At 46.3% G+C, this 22,180-nt stretch overlaps 2 protein-coding genes and 1 non-coding gene across 5 annotated transcripts in view; 1 reads left to right on the forward strand and 2 right to left on the reverse strand.

The window, feature by feature from the left end:
- Window positions 1–14,499, forward strand: part of LOC128422828 (uncharacterized) — a 32,421-nt gene extending 17,922 nt beyond the window's left edge. For both annotated transcript variants that reach the window (XR_008332619.1, XM_053407407.1), the window contains 2 exons: window positions 13,253–13,410; window positions 14,170–14,499. Coding sequence is in view for 1 of the 2 variants with exons in the window: in XM_053407407.1 (XP_053263382.1) it covers window positions 13,253–13,410; window positions 14,170–14,185 (174 nt within the window). In the remaining variant the exon portion in view is untranslated. The remainder of the gene's footprint in view (window positions 1–13,252; window positions 13,411–14,169) is intronic.
- On the reverse strand, window positions 2,014–2,132 carry LOC128403060 (5S ribosomal RNA). Its single transcript, XR_008327854.1, has one exon. It is a non-coding gene; the product is annotated as a 5S ribosomal RNA (ribosomal RNA).
- Window positions 6,790–21,976, reverse strand: WDR89 (WD repeat domain 89). 2 transcript variants are annotated; one of them, XM_053407189.1, is made up of 2 exons: window positions 21,867–21,976; window positions 6,790–9,719 (listed from the first exon to the last, which is right to left on the reverse strand). In XM_053407189.1, the coding sequence occupies exon 2, from the start codon at window positions 9,676–9,678 to the stop codon at window positions 8,515–8,517; it is 1,164 nt and encodes a 387-aa protein (XP_053263164.1). In that variant the 5' UTR covers window positions 9,679–9,719; window positions 21,867–21,976; the 3' UTR covers window positions 6,790–8,514. The 2 variants fall into 2 exon arrangements, with proteins under 2 accessions (XP_053263164.1, XP_053263252.1); XM_053407277.1 differs by having other exon boundaries at window positions 21,843–21,972.
- Between the last annotated feature and the right edge of the window lie 204 nt (window positions 21,977–22,180).

Below are 22,180 nucleotides of genomic sequence, written 5' to 3' on the forward strand. Positions count from 1 at the left end.
CTTCCAAAGGGTGCTACTATATATCTGCATGTTTTGTTTTGTTTTGTTGGGAGCCGCCCAGAGTGGCTGGGGAAACCCAGGCAATTGGGGGGGTATCAATAATGCAGCATTATTATTATTATTATTATTATTATTATTATTATTTATTAAACTGTCACCTAAGTAACCAACTCCCAGGGCAAGTTAGTTCTTCCAGGGACCACCAGCTGATATCAGCTTTGCTCTTACTGCTCCCAAAAGAATGAATCAAAGGGCTGGTGTCCTTCGGTGTTGCTCCTGCAGTGGAAATCTTCTGCCGTTCACAAACCCATGGTAAAGAGTTCCTGAGTCCAAGAGCTTCCTCTTCTCACTCTGCAGGGATAATTGATGGTGGTCATTTCGTTTGCTTTTACAACTGGTCTGTTTCAGCGTTTCCTCATTTGCTGAACATAGATTTAATTATTACCACCACTACCACCCCCTTTTGAACTTTTGTCTCGTTTATTTAGCTGGCACTAGGCAATGCGAAGGGACACGGGTGGCGCTGTGGGTTAAACCACAGAGCCTAGGACTTGCTGATCAGAAGGTCGGCGGTTCAAATCCCCGCAATGGGGTGAGCTCCCGTTGCTCGGTCCCAGCTCCTGCCAACCTAGCAGTTCGAAAGCATGTCAAAGTGCAAGTAGATAAATAGGTACTGCTCCGGCGGGAAGGTAAACAGCGTTTCTGTGCACTGCTCTGGTTTGCCAGAAGCAGCTTAGTCATGCTGGCCACATGACCTGGAAGCTGTCTGCGGACAAACACCAGCTCCCTCGGCCCATAGAGCGAGATGAGCGCCGCAACCCCAGAGTCAGTCACGACTGGACCTAATGGTCAGGGGTCCCTTTACCTTTACATTTTAGGCAATGCTAAGCCAGCCAGCTAGATCTGACCCACCCAAGTCTTCCCCAACAATCCTGGAAATGCTTTACTGGAGAATAACCTGTCTTCAGGTGGAAGAAATTGCCAGAGATCTGATGATGTGTGCCAGCCTCAGTACCAGCCCATGACATTTTGTTGGAGTGGAGCCCAAGTAGCGTGCATGCGCGCGCGCACACACACACACCCCAGCAAGGACCATCCCTTCCTTTTTTAAAAAAGTCTTGCTGCACCATCCAGACACCGATTCCTGCTTTCATCTTATTCCCACCCCCCAACCCTCCTGCCTTCATGGTGCTGTCTGAGCTACACCCTGCAGCAGGGCAGGGCCAGCATTTTGGGAAACAACCTAAAGACAGATGTCATTGTCGCAGGGAGGTAGGAAGCAGTCCCAATCAAAAGAGGCTGGCTATTGTGGGGGTGTCTCTGGCAAAATGGGAATCTGTTGCTGCGAATGATGCACGAGAGGCATTGCTCCAGGCTGATTAAAACAGCAAAGAGATGAAAACCACGTGTATCCCTTTCCACAGGCATGACTCAGTTTTCTGAAAAGCGGAGTTATTGTGTTCTGCGCTGATGAGGGCAAAACCTTAGGAAAACGATATATGTTGGCTAGCTCTGGGTGAAAACTGTACCCAAATACTCTCAATAACAAATCTCGCAATACAATGTCCTCCTCTTTAAACAGCTGCATGAAGGAAAAGAATGGGGCTTAGGGTCTCCTCGGACTGCTAGATTCACAGATTTCTGATAAAAGGTAAAGGTAAAGGTACCCCTGCCCGTATGGGCCAGTCTTGACAGACTCTAGGGTTGTGCGCTCATCTCACTCTATAGGCCAGGAGCCAGCGCTGTCCGGAGACACTTCCGGGTCACGTGGCCAGCGTGACAAGCTGCATCTGGCGAACCAGAGCAGCGCACGGAAACGCCGTTTACCTTCCCGCTAGTAAGCGGTCCCTATTTATCTACTTGCACCCGAGGGTGCTTTCGAACTGCTAGGTTGGCAGGCGCTGGGACCGAGCGACGGGAGCGCACCCCGCCACAGGGATTCGAACCGCCAACCTTTCGATCAGCAAGTCCTAGGCGCTGAGGCTTTAACCCACAGCGCCACCCGCGTCCCCAAGCCTACAGCACCTGGTATTCCCAGGCGGTCTCCCATCCAAGTACTAACCAGGCCTGACCCTGCTTAGCTTCCGAGATCAGACGAGATCGGGCGTGTTCAGGGTAGTATGGCCGTAGACAGATTCACAGATTTCTGATACCCATCATTAAATGGCATCTATTTCACCCATGTTGTTTTCTCTACTTCCCAATTAGTAAAATCAACTTAAAGGATGTGTTCTATTGCTTGAAGGAACCTCCAGCCTACCTTCCTGCATGTATGATGTGCTCCACCTTTCCCATGCCTGATGTCATCTAAGACGTCAGGAGCCAGAAACGTCCAGCCATGGCTTTAAACGTAAACTAAATGTGGAGAAAAAGCAGGAATGCACTTTTAAGTGTCTTCCCAATTCTCTGCTTCAGAAAGACGGTGCTTTTTGAATTTGGCGCCTTATTCTGTTGCCCTCCCAATCCTTTCCTTTGAAGTCGGGTCACCTGATAGCATGGTGACGTCACAGGAGATTGACAGGTGGGCGGGCCCAGCAGTCGGCATGGCCTGGCATGGAGTCTGCCAGCCACATCCTGTTCTCTACCTGGCTTAAAGGGAAGTTGCCGCTTCAATATTCCTTGCATATCTAGTCCTTCTGTAATCAAGACCAATAGTAATATTGCTGGTAGCCTGAGGAGACGTTCCCAGGAGCCTGGGGTTTATTTTGTTTTTAAACATCCCATTAATGTTAAAGTAATGTGCTCATTAAAGAGGCTCATCCATACACTGCTGATTCGCAAACCTGCAACGTGGCGGGTTGCTGTGCTGCAAGAGACTGGAGTGATCAAGGTTTGCGCAAGGAAGAGAAATGCTCCCATACGCCATGCAAATACAGGATCTACTGGATTCTGTACTATGAGAATGAGAGCCCCGACAGGTGAGCAGTGACAGGTATACAAGCAATCATTTCGTAAAGGGAAACCTATAAAAGTGTGTTCACAAGATAGGAGGATGAAAGTGCACAAATGTGGACACTCAGCCTCCCAAAAGAAAATTGGTTGCTTGCACATGCAATTGAGAATGCTGCATACTCCAGAGGTCAGCTGAGAAAACAATTGGGCAGAGCCAGGCACCCTGCTGCAGCCAAGCTCCATTCAATGTAACACCTCTTCTTCATCACACCTGAACCAACCTGCCTTTTCCTAGGAACATGAAATTGCCTTACTCCAACTCAGGGGTTGTCAATCTGGTCCCTACTGCCCACTAGTGGGTGTTTCAGGCTTCTAGGTGGGTGGTAGGGGGTTCCACAGCACAAGCTGAATCCACCTTCCATCGAGCACTGGTGGGCGGTAAGGAAATTTTACCATCAAGAAAGATGCATTAGTGGGCGGTAGGTATAAAAAGGTTGACTACCCCTGCTCTAACTACTGGGAATACAGTGGTACCTCGGGTTAAGTACTTAATTCGTTCTGGAGGTCCGTATTTAACCTGAAACTGTTCTTAACCTGAAGCACCACTTTAGCTAATGGGGCCTCCTGCTGCTGCCGTGCCGCCGGAGCACAATTTCTGTTCTCATCCTGAAGCAAAGTTCTTAACCTGAAGCACTATTTCTGGGTTAGTGGAGTCTGTAACCTGAAGCGTATGTAACCCGAGGTACCATTGCGGCAGCAACCAGAACGCCTGTATCGTTTGGGTGGCGGTGGGACAACCTTCAACCTTCCTCATTCCCTTTAACTTTTGCATACGGTTTGAGTTCCGTCCCATATAAGACCACCCAGTTTTGGGGGGTTTTGATAAGTTATCCCATTAACACGGGTTTCGATGTTTTGATAATGCAACTGGTTGCTTTAGGAAGGCCTTCCTGCAGCTTCTCTGATGCATCGTTTGGGCATGGCGCAGATTTCCCAGCATGCTCAGACCGAAACTTTAAAAATAGACTAGCAAATTAATGCTTCCATAAATGGACGACAACCCCTTGACACACAGGTTGTGGGATTATTCCAGAAGTGGGTTCCCCCCCCCTTTCCTACTTGGATAAGCACAGCGTGCAGAGTTTTAATCAGAGACCAGAGCCTTACTATGAATAATTTGGCACTAGATTGGCTTCCCCAAAACACAGAGAGCACTGCAGGCAGCAGACAGGCTCCGACCACTGTGGCAAAGGCTGACTTGTTATAGGCCAAAGAAAGCTAAGCCTCTCAACAGCAGGCAAGGCATCAAGGGGCAGGATTCAGCCAGTTACCCTAGCACAACTTTTAGCTGTAACTTTTAGCTAAAACTTTTAGTGTAACTTTTTCTGCTTCCATTCCCTGCATGCCCCCTATACAGTGGTGCCCCGCAAGACGAATGCCCCGCAAAACGAAAAACGCACAAGACGAAAGGGTTTTTCCGTTTTTGCATCGCTTCGCAAGACGATTTTCCCTATGGGCTTGCTTCGCAAGACGAAAACGTCTTGCGAGTTTGTTTGCTTTTTTCCTAAAGCCGCTTGAAGAGGCGCAGTTGCGACGGACCGTGCTTCGCAAGACGAACAACATCGCAAGACGAAGAGACTCGCGGAACGAATTAATTTCGTCTTGCGAGGCACCACTGTACATGCTCTGAGGGTTCCCTCAATTCATTGCAGTAACATAAAATAAAGTATTGCCTTCTTTGTTGTTTAAGAATTTTTAATATTGTTTGCCACTGTTTATGCGGCTGGAACGCTTTTCTTTGTTTTGCTTTTCCATGGTTGTGATATTAAATATTAACATGATTCCCCATGGCAGCTGGGATAGCTCAGTCAGTAGAGTGCGAGGCACTTAAATCTCAGGGTTGGGGGTTCAAGCTGTATATTTTTATTTGCTGTGAGTCACTTGGAGACCTTCGGGTGGCAAGCGGCTAGTAAGTTTCATATAAATAACCTAAAATAAAAATAATAAAATAAAATCCAAGAACTTCTGTAATTGATTTTATTCCTAGGGGTTAGGGGAGCCAGTTTCTATGCCAGCTCAGATCTTTATATAAACACACAAGACGCAACCGGCTGTGCTTTTGAATAAATAAAGTATACTATTCGTTGATCAAATTGTAGATTTCAACGCTAGTCTCATAAAGTTCAATGAAAAAAGCAGAAGACCCAGTGGATCGGTTCATTCTCTAGTCAGTTCATGCATAAGGTCCATACATGTATAAGTGTCTATTCCACCTGTCTGTTCATGGAGTCCAATAATCCACATGAAGGGTTGTTGCAGTTCCACAGAATCCTTTCACAGAATCTAAGATGAGGATTTCCGGAATATTAGCCTTGTTTCGCCATCCTAGGCTTCAACCACTACTATGCTATAAGATCCACTATCCTGTAATACAGTGGTACCTCGGGTTACATACGCTTCAGGTTACATACGCTTCAGGTTACAGACTCCGCTAACCCAGAAATAGTGCTTCAGGTTAAGAACTTTGCTTCAGGATGAGAACAGAAATCGTGCTCCGGCAGCGTGGCAGCAGCAAGAGGCCCCATTAGCTAAAGTGGTGCTTCAGGTTAAGAACAGTTTCAGGTTAAGAACGGACCTCCGGAACAAATTAAGTACTTAACCCGAGGTACCACTGTATTACATATGAGCCTGTTCTACTGATGAAGCCTAGGATGACGAAACAAGGCCATTTTCCAGAAGTGATGCTTTGTCTTCCCACTCAAAATGCACCACACTTGGGGCGTGTGGAATCCCTCAAATGCTGAGCCCAAGCCAAAGCCCCTTAAAAGCTGACAAGTCAAGCAGATGAAGTTGCCTGAAGAGGTCCAGCAAGCGACGAACTCCAACGCCCCCATGCACTTGACAACTGCCAAAATCGTGTCTGCTGTACGTACGGCAATAGCAAAGTTCATCGCACAGCGAACAACCATCCACATGCCTGGTTTTGTGACGGCATTGCCATATGGATACAGAAAGGAAAATGTCAGTTCATCCCACCCACCACCATGCCGATCTACAGATCCCAAAAGGGAGGTAACTTTAGGTTGCACGTCTTTTTCAATCTTCTTTAAATAAAAGAGAAGTTCAGGGACACAAGCAATAGCCAACAAGCGTTGCAGTATTTCTGTCCGAGGGGTTGGAGCTGGTTCAAGTCTGCAGGAAGCCAAACCTGGGTCTGTACCCTGGAAGGAACATTCTCCAACCCAGAATCTTCGGAGGTCAATTGTAGGAGCCAGAACCTGAAATGTTGTAGGCAGAAGATACTGCTGTACTGACGATGGAAAAGCACGAATCAAGATCTCTGTTCTACCTAGCTGAGTATTCTTGATGTTGGCAGGCACTAGCTTTGACCTTTAAAGCCCTAAACAGCCTTGGCCTTTTATACCCAAAGGAGCATCTCCACCTCCATGGTGCCAGCCCGGACACTGAGGTCCAGCTCCGAGGGCCTTCTGGCAGTTCCCTCCCTGCGAGAAGTGAGGTTACAGGGAAACAGGGAGAGGGCCTTCTCAGTGGTGGCACCCACCCTGTGGAACGCCCTCCCGTCAGATGTTAAGGAAATAAAGAACTATCTGACTTTTAGAAGACATCTGAAGGCTGCCATGTTTAGGGAAGTTTTAAATGGTCGAGGTTGTATCGCATTTTTAATATTTTGTTGGGGGGGTGCATGGGGAGAAAAGAGAGAAGGAAAGACTCACTGCACAGCTGCAGGTCCTTGTGCTAACAGAATGACTGTGATGGATATTGCCTAGTATATTTATGGAATACAAAATGTACAAAGCTGCTTTCGTTTTTGAAAACTAAGCTTTTGCAAGTCGGGAAAAATCGGAGAGTTGGTTACAGAAACCACCCACACTGTAGTAAACAAAAGGAAGTTTTTATTATCTAGACTTAATCTGTTATTCTTACTGTCAGCATCAATCAAGAAAGAAAAGGAACTATATTTTTAAAAAATCTGCAGCACCTGTTTACTGCCAAGAGATGGGGAGAAACATACAAGGCACAGTTCTGGTTTCAAACTGGTGCCAGCTCTTGGGGTGGGCGAGAGACCCCAATCAGTGCCTGTCTCCAGCCTTGACAGATCGTGGTATTAAGTAAATCTGGGTATTGTAAACAACTTCAAAGCAATGGTGTGCCTACAAAACCAGCCACATGAATCCATGTATCATTTACAAAATAAGTAAGACATTTTCTTTAATAATAATCAGTTTTTGAAGATCCATAGCTTCAGATTCCAGACTTTCATTTTTATATCCATGGATTTCAGGGAACTGAAAGTTTGCAGAGATCGAAACAAACTACCTTCTGTCTTGATGTGATATGCAGTGCTAAAGTTAGCTAGCAGTTCCCAGTTTTCAGTTCCTCATCTGGACCAAAGTTCGAAAAACAACTCATTCAGAAGAGGAACTAAAGGGAATAAGCGAATTAGCTATGATCAGAGTAGATCCAGTAAAATCAACAGGCTTAAGTAATTTCAGTGGGTCTTCTTTTCAGTAAGATTTAGTTGGGCATCACCCAATATGCCCCAAGACCTCAAAATAATGGTTGAACAACCAAAAATCATAAGCTTCCATGACTGGTAAGACTCCAAGATCCACAATAAATGTCTCCAGTCACAACAGTCATGTTTGCACAATGCTCATAAATGCACAATGGCCTCTGATAACAAATAAGGAACTGGGTGTGTGCACCCCCAAATCATGGGAACTATGTATTCAACTTGTAATATTTCCAAACAGAGACCAGTTCCCTTCCCACCTGCAGAAAATGGATGAAATCGGAAGCAGGCAAGAACTACAACATCCATTAGCTGCAGCAAATGGTCAGGGATGATTGGAGGCCACAGGCTAGTCCCCAGCCCCACCCCAAAATTAGAGAGATGCTGTGTGTGTTCACACATTGAAGAGGAGGCCTTGTGTGACAAATATCAAGTTTCACAGAACTGAGGGGGTGCGGAAGGGAACTTTCTAATCTTGCCATTCTCAGTTTGTCCCTTATGCCTCTTTTAGTAGGCTTAACTCCCTCTTCCTCCCCTCCCCGTGACTTCAGGCATCATTTTAAGAAAATTCCATCTATAGCAAAATATAATTTGGGCTGTTGGGATCTAGAGAGAAATGTTTGAACAAGCCTGTCATAAGCAGCTTCAGACAAAAGAACGATATCTTTTAATTTGCTTGGCAGGCTTCTCCTATCGAGGCACCAATCCAGTGCCAACTTTGCTGGAAGTTGGGGTCCCCACTGACACGGAGAGGATATTTTCCGAGTAAACAAGGCCACGGCTGTCGAGCTGTACACATCAAATACCTGCAAGGAACTCACTCCCCCCCAAAAAGTGTTGCAACTTTTCAAAAGGTCAACTCTCTACAAGTGGAAAACTGCAGCACCCTAAAGACCCAACTAATTTATTATGGCATAAGCTTCCGTGCGTGATGAAGGAGACCTTAGTCCACGAAACATTATGCCATAATAAATTAAGTCTTCAAGGTGCTGCAGGACTTGTTTTCCCCCTGAAACGGGCTAAGGCAGGTACCCTTCTGGAATCACTTTCAGGTAGAGGCCCCCTCACTCCCCATCGCTGCCCCCTCTTTACAAAGACGTCCGTTTTTTCTTGCTCTTGAAAGCGTGCTGGTGAACTCTCAGCCGCTGATGAACAGAGGAAGCAGTCTTCATAGAAGTCTTCTTCCCAAAGGCTTTCCCCACGGCTCCAGGTTTCCATAGCAACAACTGCGCATCCTCTCCACCGGTCAGCAAAGAATCATCCGCCACGTTCCAGCAGAATGAGCGGACGGGAGCAGAATGACCCCCCTGAAGGACTCCTACAGAACTCAGGCCACCAACCCCACAGTCTAGGAGGCAGATGTTTCCTGTTGATGTCCCCCCAACAACAACCAACTTGTCCATCGTTTCATGGTACAAGCCACCGATTAAGTAGTCCACCTTGGTGCTTTGTCCACTTCCTTCTTCTCGGGCGTCTGGAACATGCAGCAATGTGACTGGCTCCTCGGTCTCCAGCTGGGCGAGATCCCACCGACAAAACCCTTCGTCGTGCGTCGTGCAATAGACCTGCTGGTAATCTTTCCCGGACCACCCGACGGAACTGACCGACGAGTCGGAGTTGCAGGTAGCAACCAGCGCATCTTCTTCGCTGTCCTTGTTGATGTCAAACACGTTCACCAGCCCGTCGGTTGACCCAGAAACTACCAGGTTCTGTTTGATGGGGTGAAAACGAATTTTGGTGATGTCGTCGTTGTGGGTCTCCGAGTAGAAGCCCAGAGGCTCTTTGCTGGAAGCTACACTACTCGCACAGCTGCGAGCATCCCAGAAGGCCATGAACACATCGTCCCCCACTTTTTCCGTTCCAGCGCAGACGATGAGGTCGTTGCAGCTTACGTCAAAGCTAATGAAGACATTTGAAAGGGAGCCACGGAACAACTGCATTGGCCCTGCGGTCGCCAAGCGCGTATCCCAGCATTTCACTGTTCCGTCGCTGCAAGCGGAGAACAACACACTTTCACACGCGTGTGCGAATCGGACGCCGCTGAGCAGCCCGGGACGGCTGCTATATTCCCGCAGCAAAGTGAGCGTCTCTCTGTTGTAAACCCTGATTGATTTATCGGAACATGAAACGGCCACCAACTGGCTCCCTCCGCCTCTTGAAATGTCCAAGTCCAACAGATAAGTGGGGTCTTTAGCCAGCGCACACCGTTTTGCTATTTGAAGACTGGAAAACTGCTCCTTGATCTTCTCCATAGCAACTGCGACTAAAACTGCATCCTCAAGAAGGTAGAGGTCTGGAAAATAGAAATAAGACCAAATTAAATAAGGTCTCCACTGTTAATCCTTTCAAGAGCATTTTTCGGCACAAGAAAGGTTCCGCTAGTGGCTTAAATCAAGGGTAGATAGCGTGTTTATGATTGAGAGCTGTTCTTACTATCCTGACAGTGGTTTTGGGGATGGAAGGAGCATTGTGCTCTGGAAACTGACCTTTCAAGTGCCATAATAAAGCTGGTGTCCTCCAACGGTTTGGAGTATGTCCTCTGAGGCATAGCACAGGGCGTTACAAACAAAATCCAACAGAGGTAGACATCAACACTTTCAAGCATGCCATTTCTCATTTTTCCCCCTTATGCTTGAGGTTTGGGGCAAACTTTAACCAGAGCCTGAATGCAATTATCCAGAGCCTTTATGGGCCAGGTGAAATTGGCCATTCCTAGTTTACAAGTCAGCGTAGAAGTAAATACTCCTAAAGGCCAGTTTTAAAACACTGCTAAGACCCAGGTGAAAGGGACAAGGGTGGCGCTGTGGGTTAAACCACAGAGCCTAGGACTTGCCGATCAGAAGGTTGGCAGTTCGAATCCCCGCGACGGGGTGAGCTCCTGTTGCTCGGTCCCTGCTCTTGCCAACCTAGCAGTTCGAAAGCATGTCAAAGTGCAAGTAGATAAATAGGTACTGCTCTAGCGGGAAGGTAAACGGCGTTTCCATGCGCTGCTCTGGTTCACCAGAAGTGGCTTAGTCATGCTGGCCACATGACGCGGAAGCTATACACCAGCTCCCTCTGCCAGTAAAGCGAGATGAGTGCCGCAACCCAGAGTCGGCCACGACTGGACCTAATGGTCAGGGGTCCCTTTACCTTTACCTTTAAGACCCACTTAAGAATAAAAACAATGCAACACAATACAACCCAAATCATCATCAGCATAACATCGTCACTCAATAAAAGATAATGGACTACTAGCAAACCACGCAGGCAAAGACAAGCCAACTGACATCACTGTGATGTCAGGTGATTGACAGGTGGGTAGCCCCATCTGCCCGTCCCTAAGGCATCTCCAGCCAAATGTTCCTCCAGTTTCCATTCAGAAGAAAAAGAAGTGATGAAGCCATCAGACGTCTGAGGAGCATTTCCCTGGACTTCCTCAAGAGACATTGTGGAGATCTGAAAGGAGAACAGATCTGGAGTTCTTCCAGGGTACTATTGTATAAATCTGCATTTACGTTTCTTAAAATAATAAAAAAAGTCATTTCCACATTTTCTGGGGCAATGTTGACACGTCCTTGCTGTCGGAGGGCACCGCCTTCCAGAGGAAAGGGCAGCATCCCACACAATGGGGTAATAACCGGCGAGGGTGTATTTTTGTCGACTGCCACATCTCATTAAGTCGCGCCGCGGACATGCGGCAAAATGTCAGCTGGTGAAAGCGGAATCCTACCTCTCGTTAGGAATGCCCAGCTGAAGGTTAAACAAACAAGCCAGGCAGAGAGTCCAGGGTGTAGCCAGAGGCTCTTCCTCTTCGGAAGAGGAAGCTGCTGGGAGACTTTGATGGGAAGAGTTTCAATAGAGGCAGGAGAAGGCCCTCCCTCCCCTTCTACCCACTGGGTCACATTTATGGGAGAAGTAGGGAAGTCGTGATCTTCCATGCACAATGGGAAATTAAGAGCTGGGAGGCAGCCAGCTGCAGACATTGCCAGGGCAGATGGGAAGCCTGCAAATGCAAGATCTAGTCTGCGGCTGCTGTTTTCACCTATTAATTCCAAGGCGATTAATCCCAGGGTTGTTAATAGCTCGACTCCCCTTTTGCCTGCATTCCCCCCACCCTTCATATATATCAAGTTTTTCTGGGCAAAATGCAGTTTCTGGATGTTATGAGAGAGGGAGTGGGTGGCTGTGTCAGGGAAAGAATACGTGGCAAAGAGAGATCTGCATTGGCTCCCAGTACGTTTCCGAGCACAATTCAAAGTGTTTTGTTTTTTTAAAAAAGATATTTATTAAGATTTTCAATTTTTTATACGAACAAAAAACAAACAAAAAGATTAAAAAAGACATATAGTTCATGATACAAGCTTTTCAATAACATATTTCTCTGACCTCCTCATACCTCCCCTTCTTGTATTCCCTTTCAAATTATTTGTTCAGCAAATCCTTAACTTAAAGCATTACAGCTTATAATATCACCTTATTTTCTATCCAAACCCTTTTTTTCTTCCATATTCCTTTATATCATTACAGCTAGAAACCACTCAATTTCAATCCAACATCATTCAACATTCCTTAATTTTACAATATTTCTGTAAGTAGTCCTTAAATTTTTTCCAATCTTCTTCTGCCGACTCTTCTCCCTGGTCACGGATTCTGCTAGTCATTTCTGCCAATCCCATACAGTCAATCAGTTTCATCTGCCATTCTTCCAGAGTGGGTAGATCTTGCATCTTCCAATACTTTGCGATGAGTATTCTTGCTGCTGTTGTAGCATACATAAAAAAAGTTCTGTCCTTCTTTGGCACCACTTGGCCGGACATGCCCAAGAGAAAGGCCTCTGGTTTCTTCAAGAAGGTATATTTAAATACCTTTTTCAATTCATTATATATCATTTCCCAGAAAGCCTTAATCCTAGGGCACGTCCACCAAAGGTGAAAGAATGTACCTTCATGTTCCTTACATTTCCAACATTTATTATCGGGCAAATGATAGATTTTTGCAAGCTTGACTGGGGTCATGTACCACCTATATATCATTTTCATAATATTCTCTCTTAAGGCATTACATGCCGTAAATTTAATCCCGGTGGTCCACAATTCAAAGTGTTGGTGCTTACCTTTAACGCCCTAAACGGCCTCGGTCCTGTATACCTGAAGGAGTGTCTCCAACCCCATCGTTCTGCCCAGACACTGAGATCCAGCGCCAAGGGCCTTCTAGCGGTTCCCTCATTGCAAGAAGTGAAGCTACAGGGAACCAAGCAGAGGGCCTTCTTGGTAGTGGCACCTGCCCTGTGGAACGCCCTCCCAGCAGAGGTCAAGGAAATAAGCAGTTATCCAATCTTTAAAAGACACCTGAAGGCAGCCCTGTTTAGGGAAGTTTTTAATATTTAATGCTGTATTGTTTTTAACACTCGATTGGGAGCCGCCCAGAGTGGCTGGGGAAACTCAGCCAGATGGGTGGGGTATAAATAATAAATTATTATTATTATTATTATTATTATTATTATTAATTATTATTATTATTATTAAGGGTTAATGGCTCAGGACTCATGTTTAGTCCTCAGACCACACAGGGCAGGGTAAACTGCACCCAGAGTCCCAACTCTGGGTCCTGTTCCTTTGGCCCAATGCCCGACCGTTGAGTTGAGCACCTCGCTTCAGCAACCTCTATCCCATAAATCATGGGCAGCGAAACCAGCTGCTCTCCCGCTGTGGTTGGACCGTGATTCCCAACTGCCCCCACCCAGCATGGCCAATGGGCATGGATGATGGGAGTTGTAGTCCAACAATACTGGCTTAAATACTGCTTTTCACACATCCCTCTGCTTTCCCCCTTTGTTTCAATCAGACTATCATCGAATCAGGAGGGAACTCAAAGGTCATCCATCACAAGATTAAGGAAGGCACATGCAGCACCCAACCGTGGGACCAAAGCATCTCTCTGCCACGGACAGAGCCATGTTCAGAGGTCAACAAATTGGGGGTTGCCTTAGTGACCAACAAAAGGTTTGTCTGCGCCAGCACATGCCCCTGCTTGTCCCTGATCTCATGCTACGTCCCTGAAACAGAGTTTTTCCGCCTGGCCTTTGGCTTGGAATCAACTTGATCCCCTCCCCTCCCCCTCTTTCCTTTTTCCTTTCTCCTTCTGTGATGGAACCCCTATTTGGGGACTTCCCTGGCTTTTTTCTGGCTTACATAGGACCAGTCTGGATAGTTGGCCTTGGTGAAGATTTGACGTTTTCATCCCCAAAAAGTTTTTGATTTGAGTTTCTACTAAAATGAGGCTGCATTTTAATGTTGTAATGAGGCTGCATTTTAATGTTAATCTTGCTTTTAAGTTGTATTTTAATTAATTGTTTTTATACCTGGTGTTAGCCGCCCTGAGCCCGGTCTTGGCTGGGGAGGGCGGGGTAGAAATAAATTATTATTATTATTATTATTATATTTTTTTTGGATTTGATATCCCGCTTTATCACTATCTGAAGGAGTCTCAAAGCAGCTAACATTCTCCTTTCCCTTCCTCCCCCACAACAAACACTCTGTGAGGTGAGTGGGGCTGAGAGACTTCAGAGAAGTGTGACTGGCCCAAGGTCACCCAGCAGCTGCAAGTGGAGGAGCGGAGACGAGAACCTGGTTCCCCAGATTAGGAGACTACCGCTCTTAACCACTACACCACACTGGCTCTTCTTCTTCTTCTTCTTCTTATTATTATTATTATTATTATTATTATTTCCCTGAAACAGCCTCCTTGTTTTCTTTCTCCAGCCTGGAGCAACAGTGACCTGGAAGGGACAGAAACAAGCCCCCATGCACTCACTGAAGCCAAAGAGGGGCGGCAGAGGTTTGCTCTAGCTCTCTGCTTGCGTCTTGCAGAGATCCACAACCAACTTCCAGACTTCCACCCAAGTTTGGGGCTAGGACCATCAGCTTGTCTCTCTCACCACAGCCCAGCTGAACTCCCACCATGGTAGAGAAGCCAAGCTGGTCTGTCAAACCATGGCCAGGTCTCTTGTCTTGGAGAGGGCACATCCCCTTCCACTCTGTTGCCTCTCCTGAAGTCACTATGAAATAAATAAATAAACTATCCTCCCCCTAGCCTTGCCTCCAAACTGTCCTAACAAACATGGTTTGCTAAACTGCTTCAAGCCATCATTTCAAAGAAACTATGGTTTGTATGGATGGACATGACATGTGAAACCGTGGTTGGGAGGTAAAATTTGCTCCAAAGAGATGCAAAGCTTAGCTTCCAGTTTGCAAACCACGGTTTACAGGGAGAAGATGATGCACCAGGGTGAAGACCTCGAAATGTTGTACCAGGTGACTAGAAGAATTAACTGGAACTCAATATTGAATTACCGGTACTGATCGCAAAGTAGTATTTGAAACACCATTTTCTCCAAGAGTATATTGGAGGTGATACGGGACTATAAAACCTTCCATGGCAGGCTTGAAATATTGGCCCGCATAACTTTTAATGCTACTGGAATATAGTTATAGATGTTCAGTCATTGACACACAAGTTATAAACAGCATTTCTTAGGCTAAAGAGAGATCCGTGAGTCATTTAAATCCTACAAGGTTTTCAAAAATAGACTGGTGATTCATGAATTACATTCTTCTACCTCCCAGAGAATCTTTTGGCAACGATGTGGTTTTCACAATGGTTGCTGTCTCCTGAGAGCAAGGCCGCTGCGGCAGGTAACCACTGGAAAGCAAACTCCACGCAAAGCAGTGTTGTCGTCATATCTATGCCAAGCAAGGCTTGCGTCTGCCTGCATCGAAGCACCAAGACCACACAATCTCTTTGCTTTCTCCTGCTGTCTCTCACCCTCCCTCGCCATCAGGTGGCTCAGAACTGCTGCTTGAAAAAAAGCCTCTTCCCTGTTTCTACTGCTACCAAAAGTCCTGGCTTTTTAGAGTCTGCCCTGGGCATCTCACTATTTTTGGCGCGTCATTTCCAAGTTTCTAGTCCTTAAGGGCTCTCCCAACCTACTAATGACACCCATGTATTGCAGAGGAGCACGGGAACCCGGTGCAAAGTCAAGCCATTAGTTCACCAAGTTCAGTGTTGCCTACCATGTTGAGAAGCATGAGTTTGAGACAGGGATTTCCGTCCCGTCCCCCTAACTGGAGGTGCTGGGAATCAAAGCTAGGTCCTTCTGCATGCAAAGCAGATGTTCTACCCCTAAGCTACAGCCCATCTCCAGGTACAGAGACAAGCCATTGCATCTAGAGGGGGTAGAACAAGGCATGTCAGCTTGCTCTGCCTCTGAAGGATGCTTTTAGCCCAGAAAGGAGGACAGAGGCAGCTCAAGGATGTAGGGAAGGAAGTCACCTTCATTTGCTTCTGTCCACAACAGGCACCCCAAGCTCAGAGCATGCCATGGGTGCAGAGCAGCATTAGAAACTTGGATATATAAGCTAGACGCCAAATGGCACCTTAAACCAGGGCTGCAGTCATCAAAACGGAATATCTAGTCGCCATTTGGGGGCAAGACGGCTCTAAAGTCTTATTTTTCAAATGATGGACTGGTTGTGATTGGTTATCCGTTAAGCATCTGGCTGGCCACTGGTCCCATCACCTCCTGGCAAATAGAAGGGGAAGAAATGGAGGCAGTGAGAGATTTTACTTTCTTGGGCTCCATGATCACTGCAGATGGTGACAGCAGCCACGAAATTAAAAGACGCCTGCTTCTTGGGAGAAAAGCAATGACAAACCTAGACAGCATCTTAAAAAGCAGAGACACCACCTTGCCAACAAAGGCCCATATAGTTAAAGCCATGGTTTTCCCAGTAGTGATATATGGAAGTGAGAGCTGGACCATAAAGAAGGCTGATCACTGAAGAATTGATGTTTTTGAATTATGGTGCTGGAGGAGACTCTGGAGAGTCCCACGGACTGCAAGAAGATCAAACCTCTCCATTCTGAAGGAAATCAGCCCTCATGAGAAGAGAAGTCTCCCTGGAAAAGACCCTGATGTTGGGAAAGATGGAGGGCACAAGGAGAAGGGGACGGCAGAGGACGAGATGGTTGGACAGTGTTCTCGAAGCTACCAGCATGAGTTTGACCAAACTGCGGGAGGCAGTGGAAGACAGGAGTGCCTGGCGTGCTCTGGTCCATGGGGTCACGAAGAGTCGGACACGACTAAACGACTAAACAACAACAAGTTCAGATGACAACCTTGAACTAGGTTAAGAACTTTGAGAACTTAAGGAAGAAAAGTCCACAAAGATATCTGGCCAATTCCTGCCTCTTTTTCTTAATGTTGACACAGAACATTCATAACGTCAGACTAATCTTCACAGCTGTGAGTAGGACACTGGGGTGGGCTAAGTAAAGACAAGCCGCAACAATTAGCTCTAACACTGTTCACCTCTCCGGCTCAGGCTGCACAGTGAAAGCGTTTTGGTTCCTGAAATTCATTCTGATTGTGCAGATAAAATGTAACGGATAGAATTCTACACCCACCCACACTTGGATGTCATGAAGGGCAGAGGGCCTGGCTTCTTCAAAACAGCCTCAGGGATGAATCAAGAGGTCTTGGCAGACCACCTTTGGCCTGCAGGCTAGAGTTTCCCCCACCTTTGACCTAAGCCATGCATTCAGCAGAATAGGCCGCTGCTTTTCCATGGTAGCCCGGAACGGAAGCCTGAATATCCTGACTACAGAAAAGAATAGTTTGAAGCTTCTAAGTGCTTTGCAAAAATGCAGGCGCTGAGCATTTCAGCACTGGACTGTTTCAAAGAAAGAGCCACCAAAACAACAGATAAAACAGTCCCAAGGTTGGAAGCAACAGCTCAAAGCAAACTCCAGAACAAGAAAACAATTCTTATTTAAAAATAAGTCTTGAGTGTGACTCATTTTCTGCATTTAATTATTTCTCTGGCTGGGCCTTCCATCTCTCTCGCGATTCCCACACTAATGCACATGTGTTATTTTAGAAGCCAGGTTTCCAAGGCAATAGGACCTGAAGAAGCAACGCAATTGGCAGCCAATTTGCTCGGCACCTCTGGAATCTGTCTTGGGGGAAAGGAAGATCTTTATGCCTTCGAAGAACAGACCTGTGCCCAGAAACAGCTTCCAGCCCAAAGGATAGCTAAGACCAAATGTATCATTAACCGCAGGCCTGCCTTTGTAGGCTGAATTCAAACTCAGAGCGACTCACGAATGAAAATATAAATTGTTCTGATAATGAATGCAGGTGCTGAGCGCTGACCAGCTTGGAGTTCAAATAGGGACTCTGCAAATCAAGAGAGAGGCATCAGCATACTTGGGAGGCGTGAAGGGAAGTAAACCCAAAGGTTGTTGTTGTTTAGTAGTTTATTCGTGTCCGACTCTTCGTGACCCCATGGACCAGAGCATGCCAGCTCCTGTCTTCCACTGCCTCCCGCAGTTTGGTCAAACTCATGTTTGTAGCTTCGAGAACACTGTCCCACCATCTCGTCCTCTGTCGTCCCCTTCTCCTTGTGCCCTCCATCTTTCCCAACATCAGGGTCTTTTCCAGGGAGTCTTCTCTTCTCATGAGGTGGCCAAAGTACTGGAGCCTCAGCTTCAGGATCTGTCCTTCTAGTGAGCACTCAGGGCTGATTTCCTTCAGAATGGAGAGGTTTGATCTTCTTGCAGTCCATGGGACTCTCAAGAGTCTCCTCCAGCTCCATAATTCAAAAGCATCAATTCTTCGGCGATCAGCCTTCTTTATGGTCCAGCTCTCACTTCCAAGGGTTACAGAAGTGCAAAATGAAACCACCCATTTTTAAAACAAAAACAAACATAAGGTGGCAAGAAGCCCAATGAGGACTGAAAATGATTTGTAGTCCTGAAATGTTAAGTGACCGTAGGAGAAGAAAAAAGGATGACTGGGGTGGGGATGGAATAGTCTGCTGAAAAATAACCTGGCTAAATTGCAGGAGGTTGGAAGATGACCCGTAGGGTCCCTTCCAACAATTCTACAATTCTGTTTTTCTATCCAAAGCACTCTGCATGCACTATCTAGTCACAATTCTTATGTCCCTACAAGGTAAGTATTATTACCCCCATACTTCTGATGGGCAGACTGAGGCCGAGAGACAGGGGCTTGCCCAAAGGCCACCTAATGAGTTCCTGGCAGAGGTGTGATTCAGACCAGGGACTTCCCGATTCACAGCTCGGACATTTTAAGCCACCGCTCTGCACCTCCAGGTCTCTAACACCAGCAACAAAAAGTACCAAGCAAAATTTAAAAGCGGTCACAATGATGAAGCTAGATAAACAAAAACAACAGCGAAAACAGAATCCTAAGAAAGGAAGCGGCAAAGGCAGACTAAGGGTGATATCCAATGTAGCACTATGTTCAAATACAGCATGCTTGTTCCACTGGCAAAACGTTCTGCACTGGGGAACGTTGCTGTGAACTTTGGTGCACACAAGACCGTGCAATCGGTTACACAGCACGCTTCTGCTGGTACAACTGTTACACTGGGTTCGTTGGCTGTGCAATATTAAAACTCACCTATCCCGCTAGCGCATGGGACGCGGGTGGCGCTGTGGGTAAAAGCCTCAGCGCCTAGGGCTTGCCGATCGCATGGTCGGCGGTTCGAATCCCCGCGGCGGGGTGTGCTCCCGTTGCTCGGTCCCAGCGCCTGCCAACCTAGCAGTTCAAAAGCACCCCCAGGTGCAAGTAGATAAATAGGGACCGCTTACTGGCGGGAAGGTAAACGGCGTTTCCGTGTGCTGCGCTGGCTCGCCAGATGCAGCTTTGTCACGCTGGCCACGTGACCCGGAAGTGTCTCCGGACAGCGCTGGCCCCCGGCCTCTTGAGTGAGATGGGCGCACAACCCCAGAGTCTGTCAAGACTGGCCCGTACGGGCAGGGGTACCTTTACCTTTACCCCGCTAGCGCAGGAGGTCTTGCACTAGCAGATGAATGACGTTTTGTACAGCCCTAGATAACTAACAAGGGCTCTGACTGGGAAAATACATAAAAGCCTGTTTAGAAACAAGTAAAAAAAGAGAGTGGGGCACAATCAAATGAATCTCTCTTGGGAGATTATTCCTTTATTTAAGCACCGCCACAGATAAAGATTCCCTCTGCTGAAAAAAGGCCTTCAACTTTTTCTGTCGGCAATGCAATAAGGAGAGCCTCAATAACTAAGTAAAAAACTTGAGCTTGTGTGTACGATTCCTGAGATATCCCCAGATCAGTTAAGGCTGTAATGGTCAACACACTTGAAATACAACCCCAAACCAAGTGGGAGGCAACAAAATTGACCAAAAGGAAAAGATATAAATTATAAAATACTTGCTTAAGCAAAAATGTGTATCTTGTGTGTCCTTTGTGACCCTATATAGAAATGATAATGCTTAATTTTGGATAAGCAGTCACTGCAGTAAGCCCCATTTATACGCATTCGATATGTGCATTTCACCAAACCCACGAATGACCCAACAATGTCACAAAAAGGGACAGAACATGGCAGGAACGGGGTGTTTGCAAGCTTTTCTCATGGTGTTCCAAATATACGTGATTTTACTTAAACATATAACAATCTCTTACCAGTCTTAAGACGTGTCACCACAGACATAGATCTGGGTGATAAGAGCAGAATGAAACAGTTAGGAAGCAACAGATCTGGCTGAAGAGTTTTGGGAGAAATGGCACCACTATATGTATTTTTAATCATTCATAGAAAGTTTTAAGTGCACAAAGCTCTCTATGCTGTGCTCCTGAAAACCCTGTAAAGTATGTTAATTAAGTTCACTTATCAGGAGAGGTAAAGTGACTTCTCTGTTAGAGGCAGCAATGCTTTTTAAAACCAGTTGCTGGAAACCGTATATACCTACCCAAATCTTGAGAGTCTCTTCACAGGCTCAGATTCAGGTGCTGTAGCCAATTTAAGCAAGATAGGCAGCCACCAAGGAGAGGGCCTTCTTAGTGGTGACACTCTTGACTGTGGAATGCGGGGCCCAGATAGGCTTTCTCTACATGGCAACTGTGGCCACGTAGGGAGATACTGCAAATCGCATGTGCCATGAACGTGTGTGCACCTGAATGAATTCAATACATCTTAAAGGTAAAGGGACCCCTGACCATTAGGTCCAGTCGTGGCCGACTCTGGTCTAGAGCTCATCTCGCTCTATAGGCCAAGGGAGCTGGCGTACAGCTTTCGGGTCATGTGGCCAGCATGACTAAGCCGCTTCTGGCAAACCAGAGCAGCACACAGAAACGCCGTTTACCTTCCCACCGGAGCAGTACCTATTTATCTATTTGCACTTTAACGTGCTTTTGAACTGCTAGGTTGGCAGGAGCAGGGACCGAGCAACGAGAGCTCACCCCATCACGGGGATTCGAACCGCTGACCTTCTGATCGGCAAGTCCTAGGCTCTGTGGTTTAACCCACAGTGCCACCCGCATCCCTCAATACATCTTAGGACACCTTCAATCACCACTTTTGCAGTCTGCAATTTCACACAAGCTGCTACTCACACCACTGGGGTTGTAGGGGAACAGCAGTAGCTGAGACAATCGGAGCAGGGAGTCTTACAGATGAGAGAGAGAGGTGGGGAAAACAGTATATAGCTAAATTATAAAAATAAAAAATCTATATATGTAAAATTATTTAAAAATACACGGGAATTTTCAGGTATTTTTCCCAAGGGGTAGGAGCAAAGTAAAGTGGGGGACCAGGATAATTTCTGATACACACAGAAAGAGGAGAATAGCGCCTGTACATTTTTCATATTTCGCATTATTATTATTATTATTCTTGTCTCTGCCATGCTGCTTTATATTTTTAAGAGAAAACGTCAGCACACTTTACAACACATTGAAACATCAAATAAGACAAGCCAGAATAAAAACTTACTGAAGAACGTCAAATAGAAAGTCTAAGTTCAAAGCAACATAATTAACAGGGAATTAAATGCACATTTAATGCAGCAAAGTTAACAACAACAACAAAAATCTAAAACATTTCAAAAGAAAAAAAGTTCTACTAAAACGAGAACATTACTTTCTAAAAAAATGAAACCTGGTAATCTGATAATTAATAGTTTGGGGGAGCAGTAAGGACAACTGAGCCCGCTCCCCCCATGCACACATGGGGAACAACAAAACCAACTGCCTAGTCCTTTTCACACGTGCACAAGCCAAGACCCGACTTCCCACACCACCGAAGTAATTTCAGAAAGGGATCGATTTAGAGATACCGTTGTGAGAATTTTTTTTTTAAAAAAGCAAAACAAAAAAGGAGTAATAATAATGCTGGTCATGAAGGAACCTGCAAGGGCGGCCCAGGAATTTCTGGAAATTCATAACGCAAAATTATCTAACTGAGCAGGGAGTATATAACTTTATTTTACTAACCCAACTTCAATAAATAATGTAATTTACAAATGAAAAAAGGGGGGGAATTATGGGGAACAAACAAGCAATAAACAAGACACGCACAATTCACACGTACCAAACGGAAAGACACGTGTATTACCTGGCGCAGGCGGGTTAAAGAAGAAGCGTCTCCCTCCCCCGCGTGCTCCACTTTTCCTTCCTGCTCCAGCAGCTGCCTCCGCTCAGCGCAGCCCCATTGGCCGGCTGCTCACGACGCAACGATGACAACGGACTCCTGCGCTAATATTATTGGTCAAGGCAGCAGCGAGGGCGTGGCTTTCCGAATACCGCGTCCACGCCGGCTATTGAGTTAAGAAAGGCAAGCGCAGCGGACGGTCAGTACTTCCGGGTTACAACAAAACGCCGCCATTTGAGGGGCGCAAGAGTGGAAATGCATAGAATTTGCTCACCGAC

This window comes from Podarcis raffonei, chromosome 1 (genome assembly GCF_027172205.1).
Source record: "Podarcis raffonei isolate rPodRaf1 chromosome 1, rPodRaf1.pri, whole genome shotgun sequence".
Classification (NCBI taxonomy): Eukaryota; Metazoa; Chordata; class Lepidosauria; order Squamata; family Lacertidae; genus Podarcis; species Podarcis raffonei.

Bases quoted from the DNA above. Each gene is read 5' to 3' on its own strand.
- WDR89 (XM_053407189.1), bottom strand. From the start codon at position 9,678: ATGGAGAAGATCAAGGAGCAGTTTTCCAGTCTTCAAATAGCAAAACGG.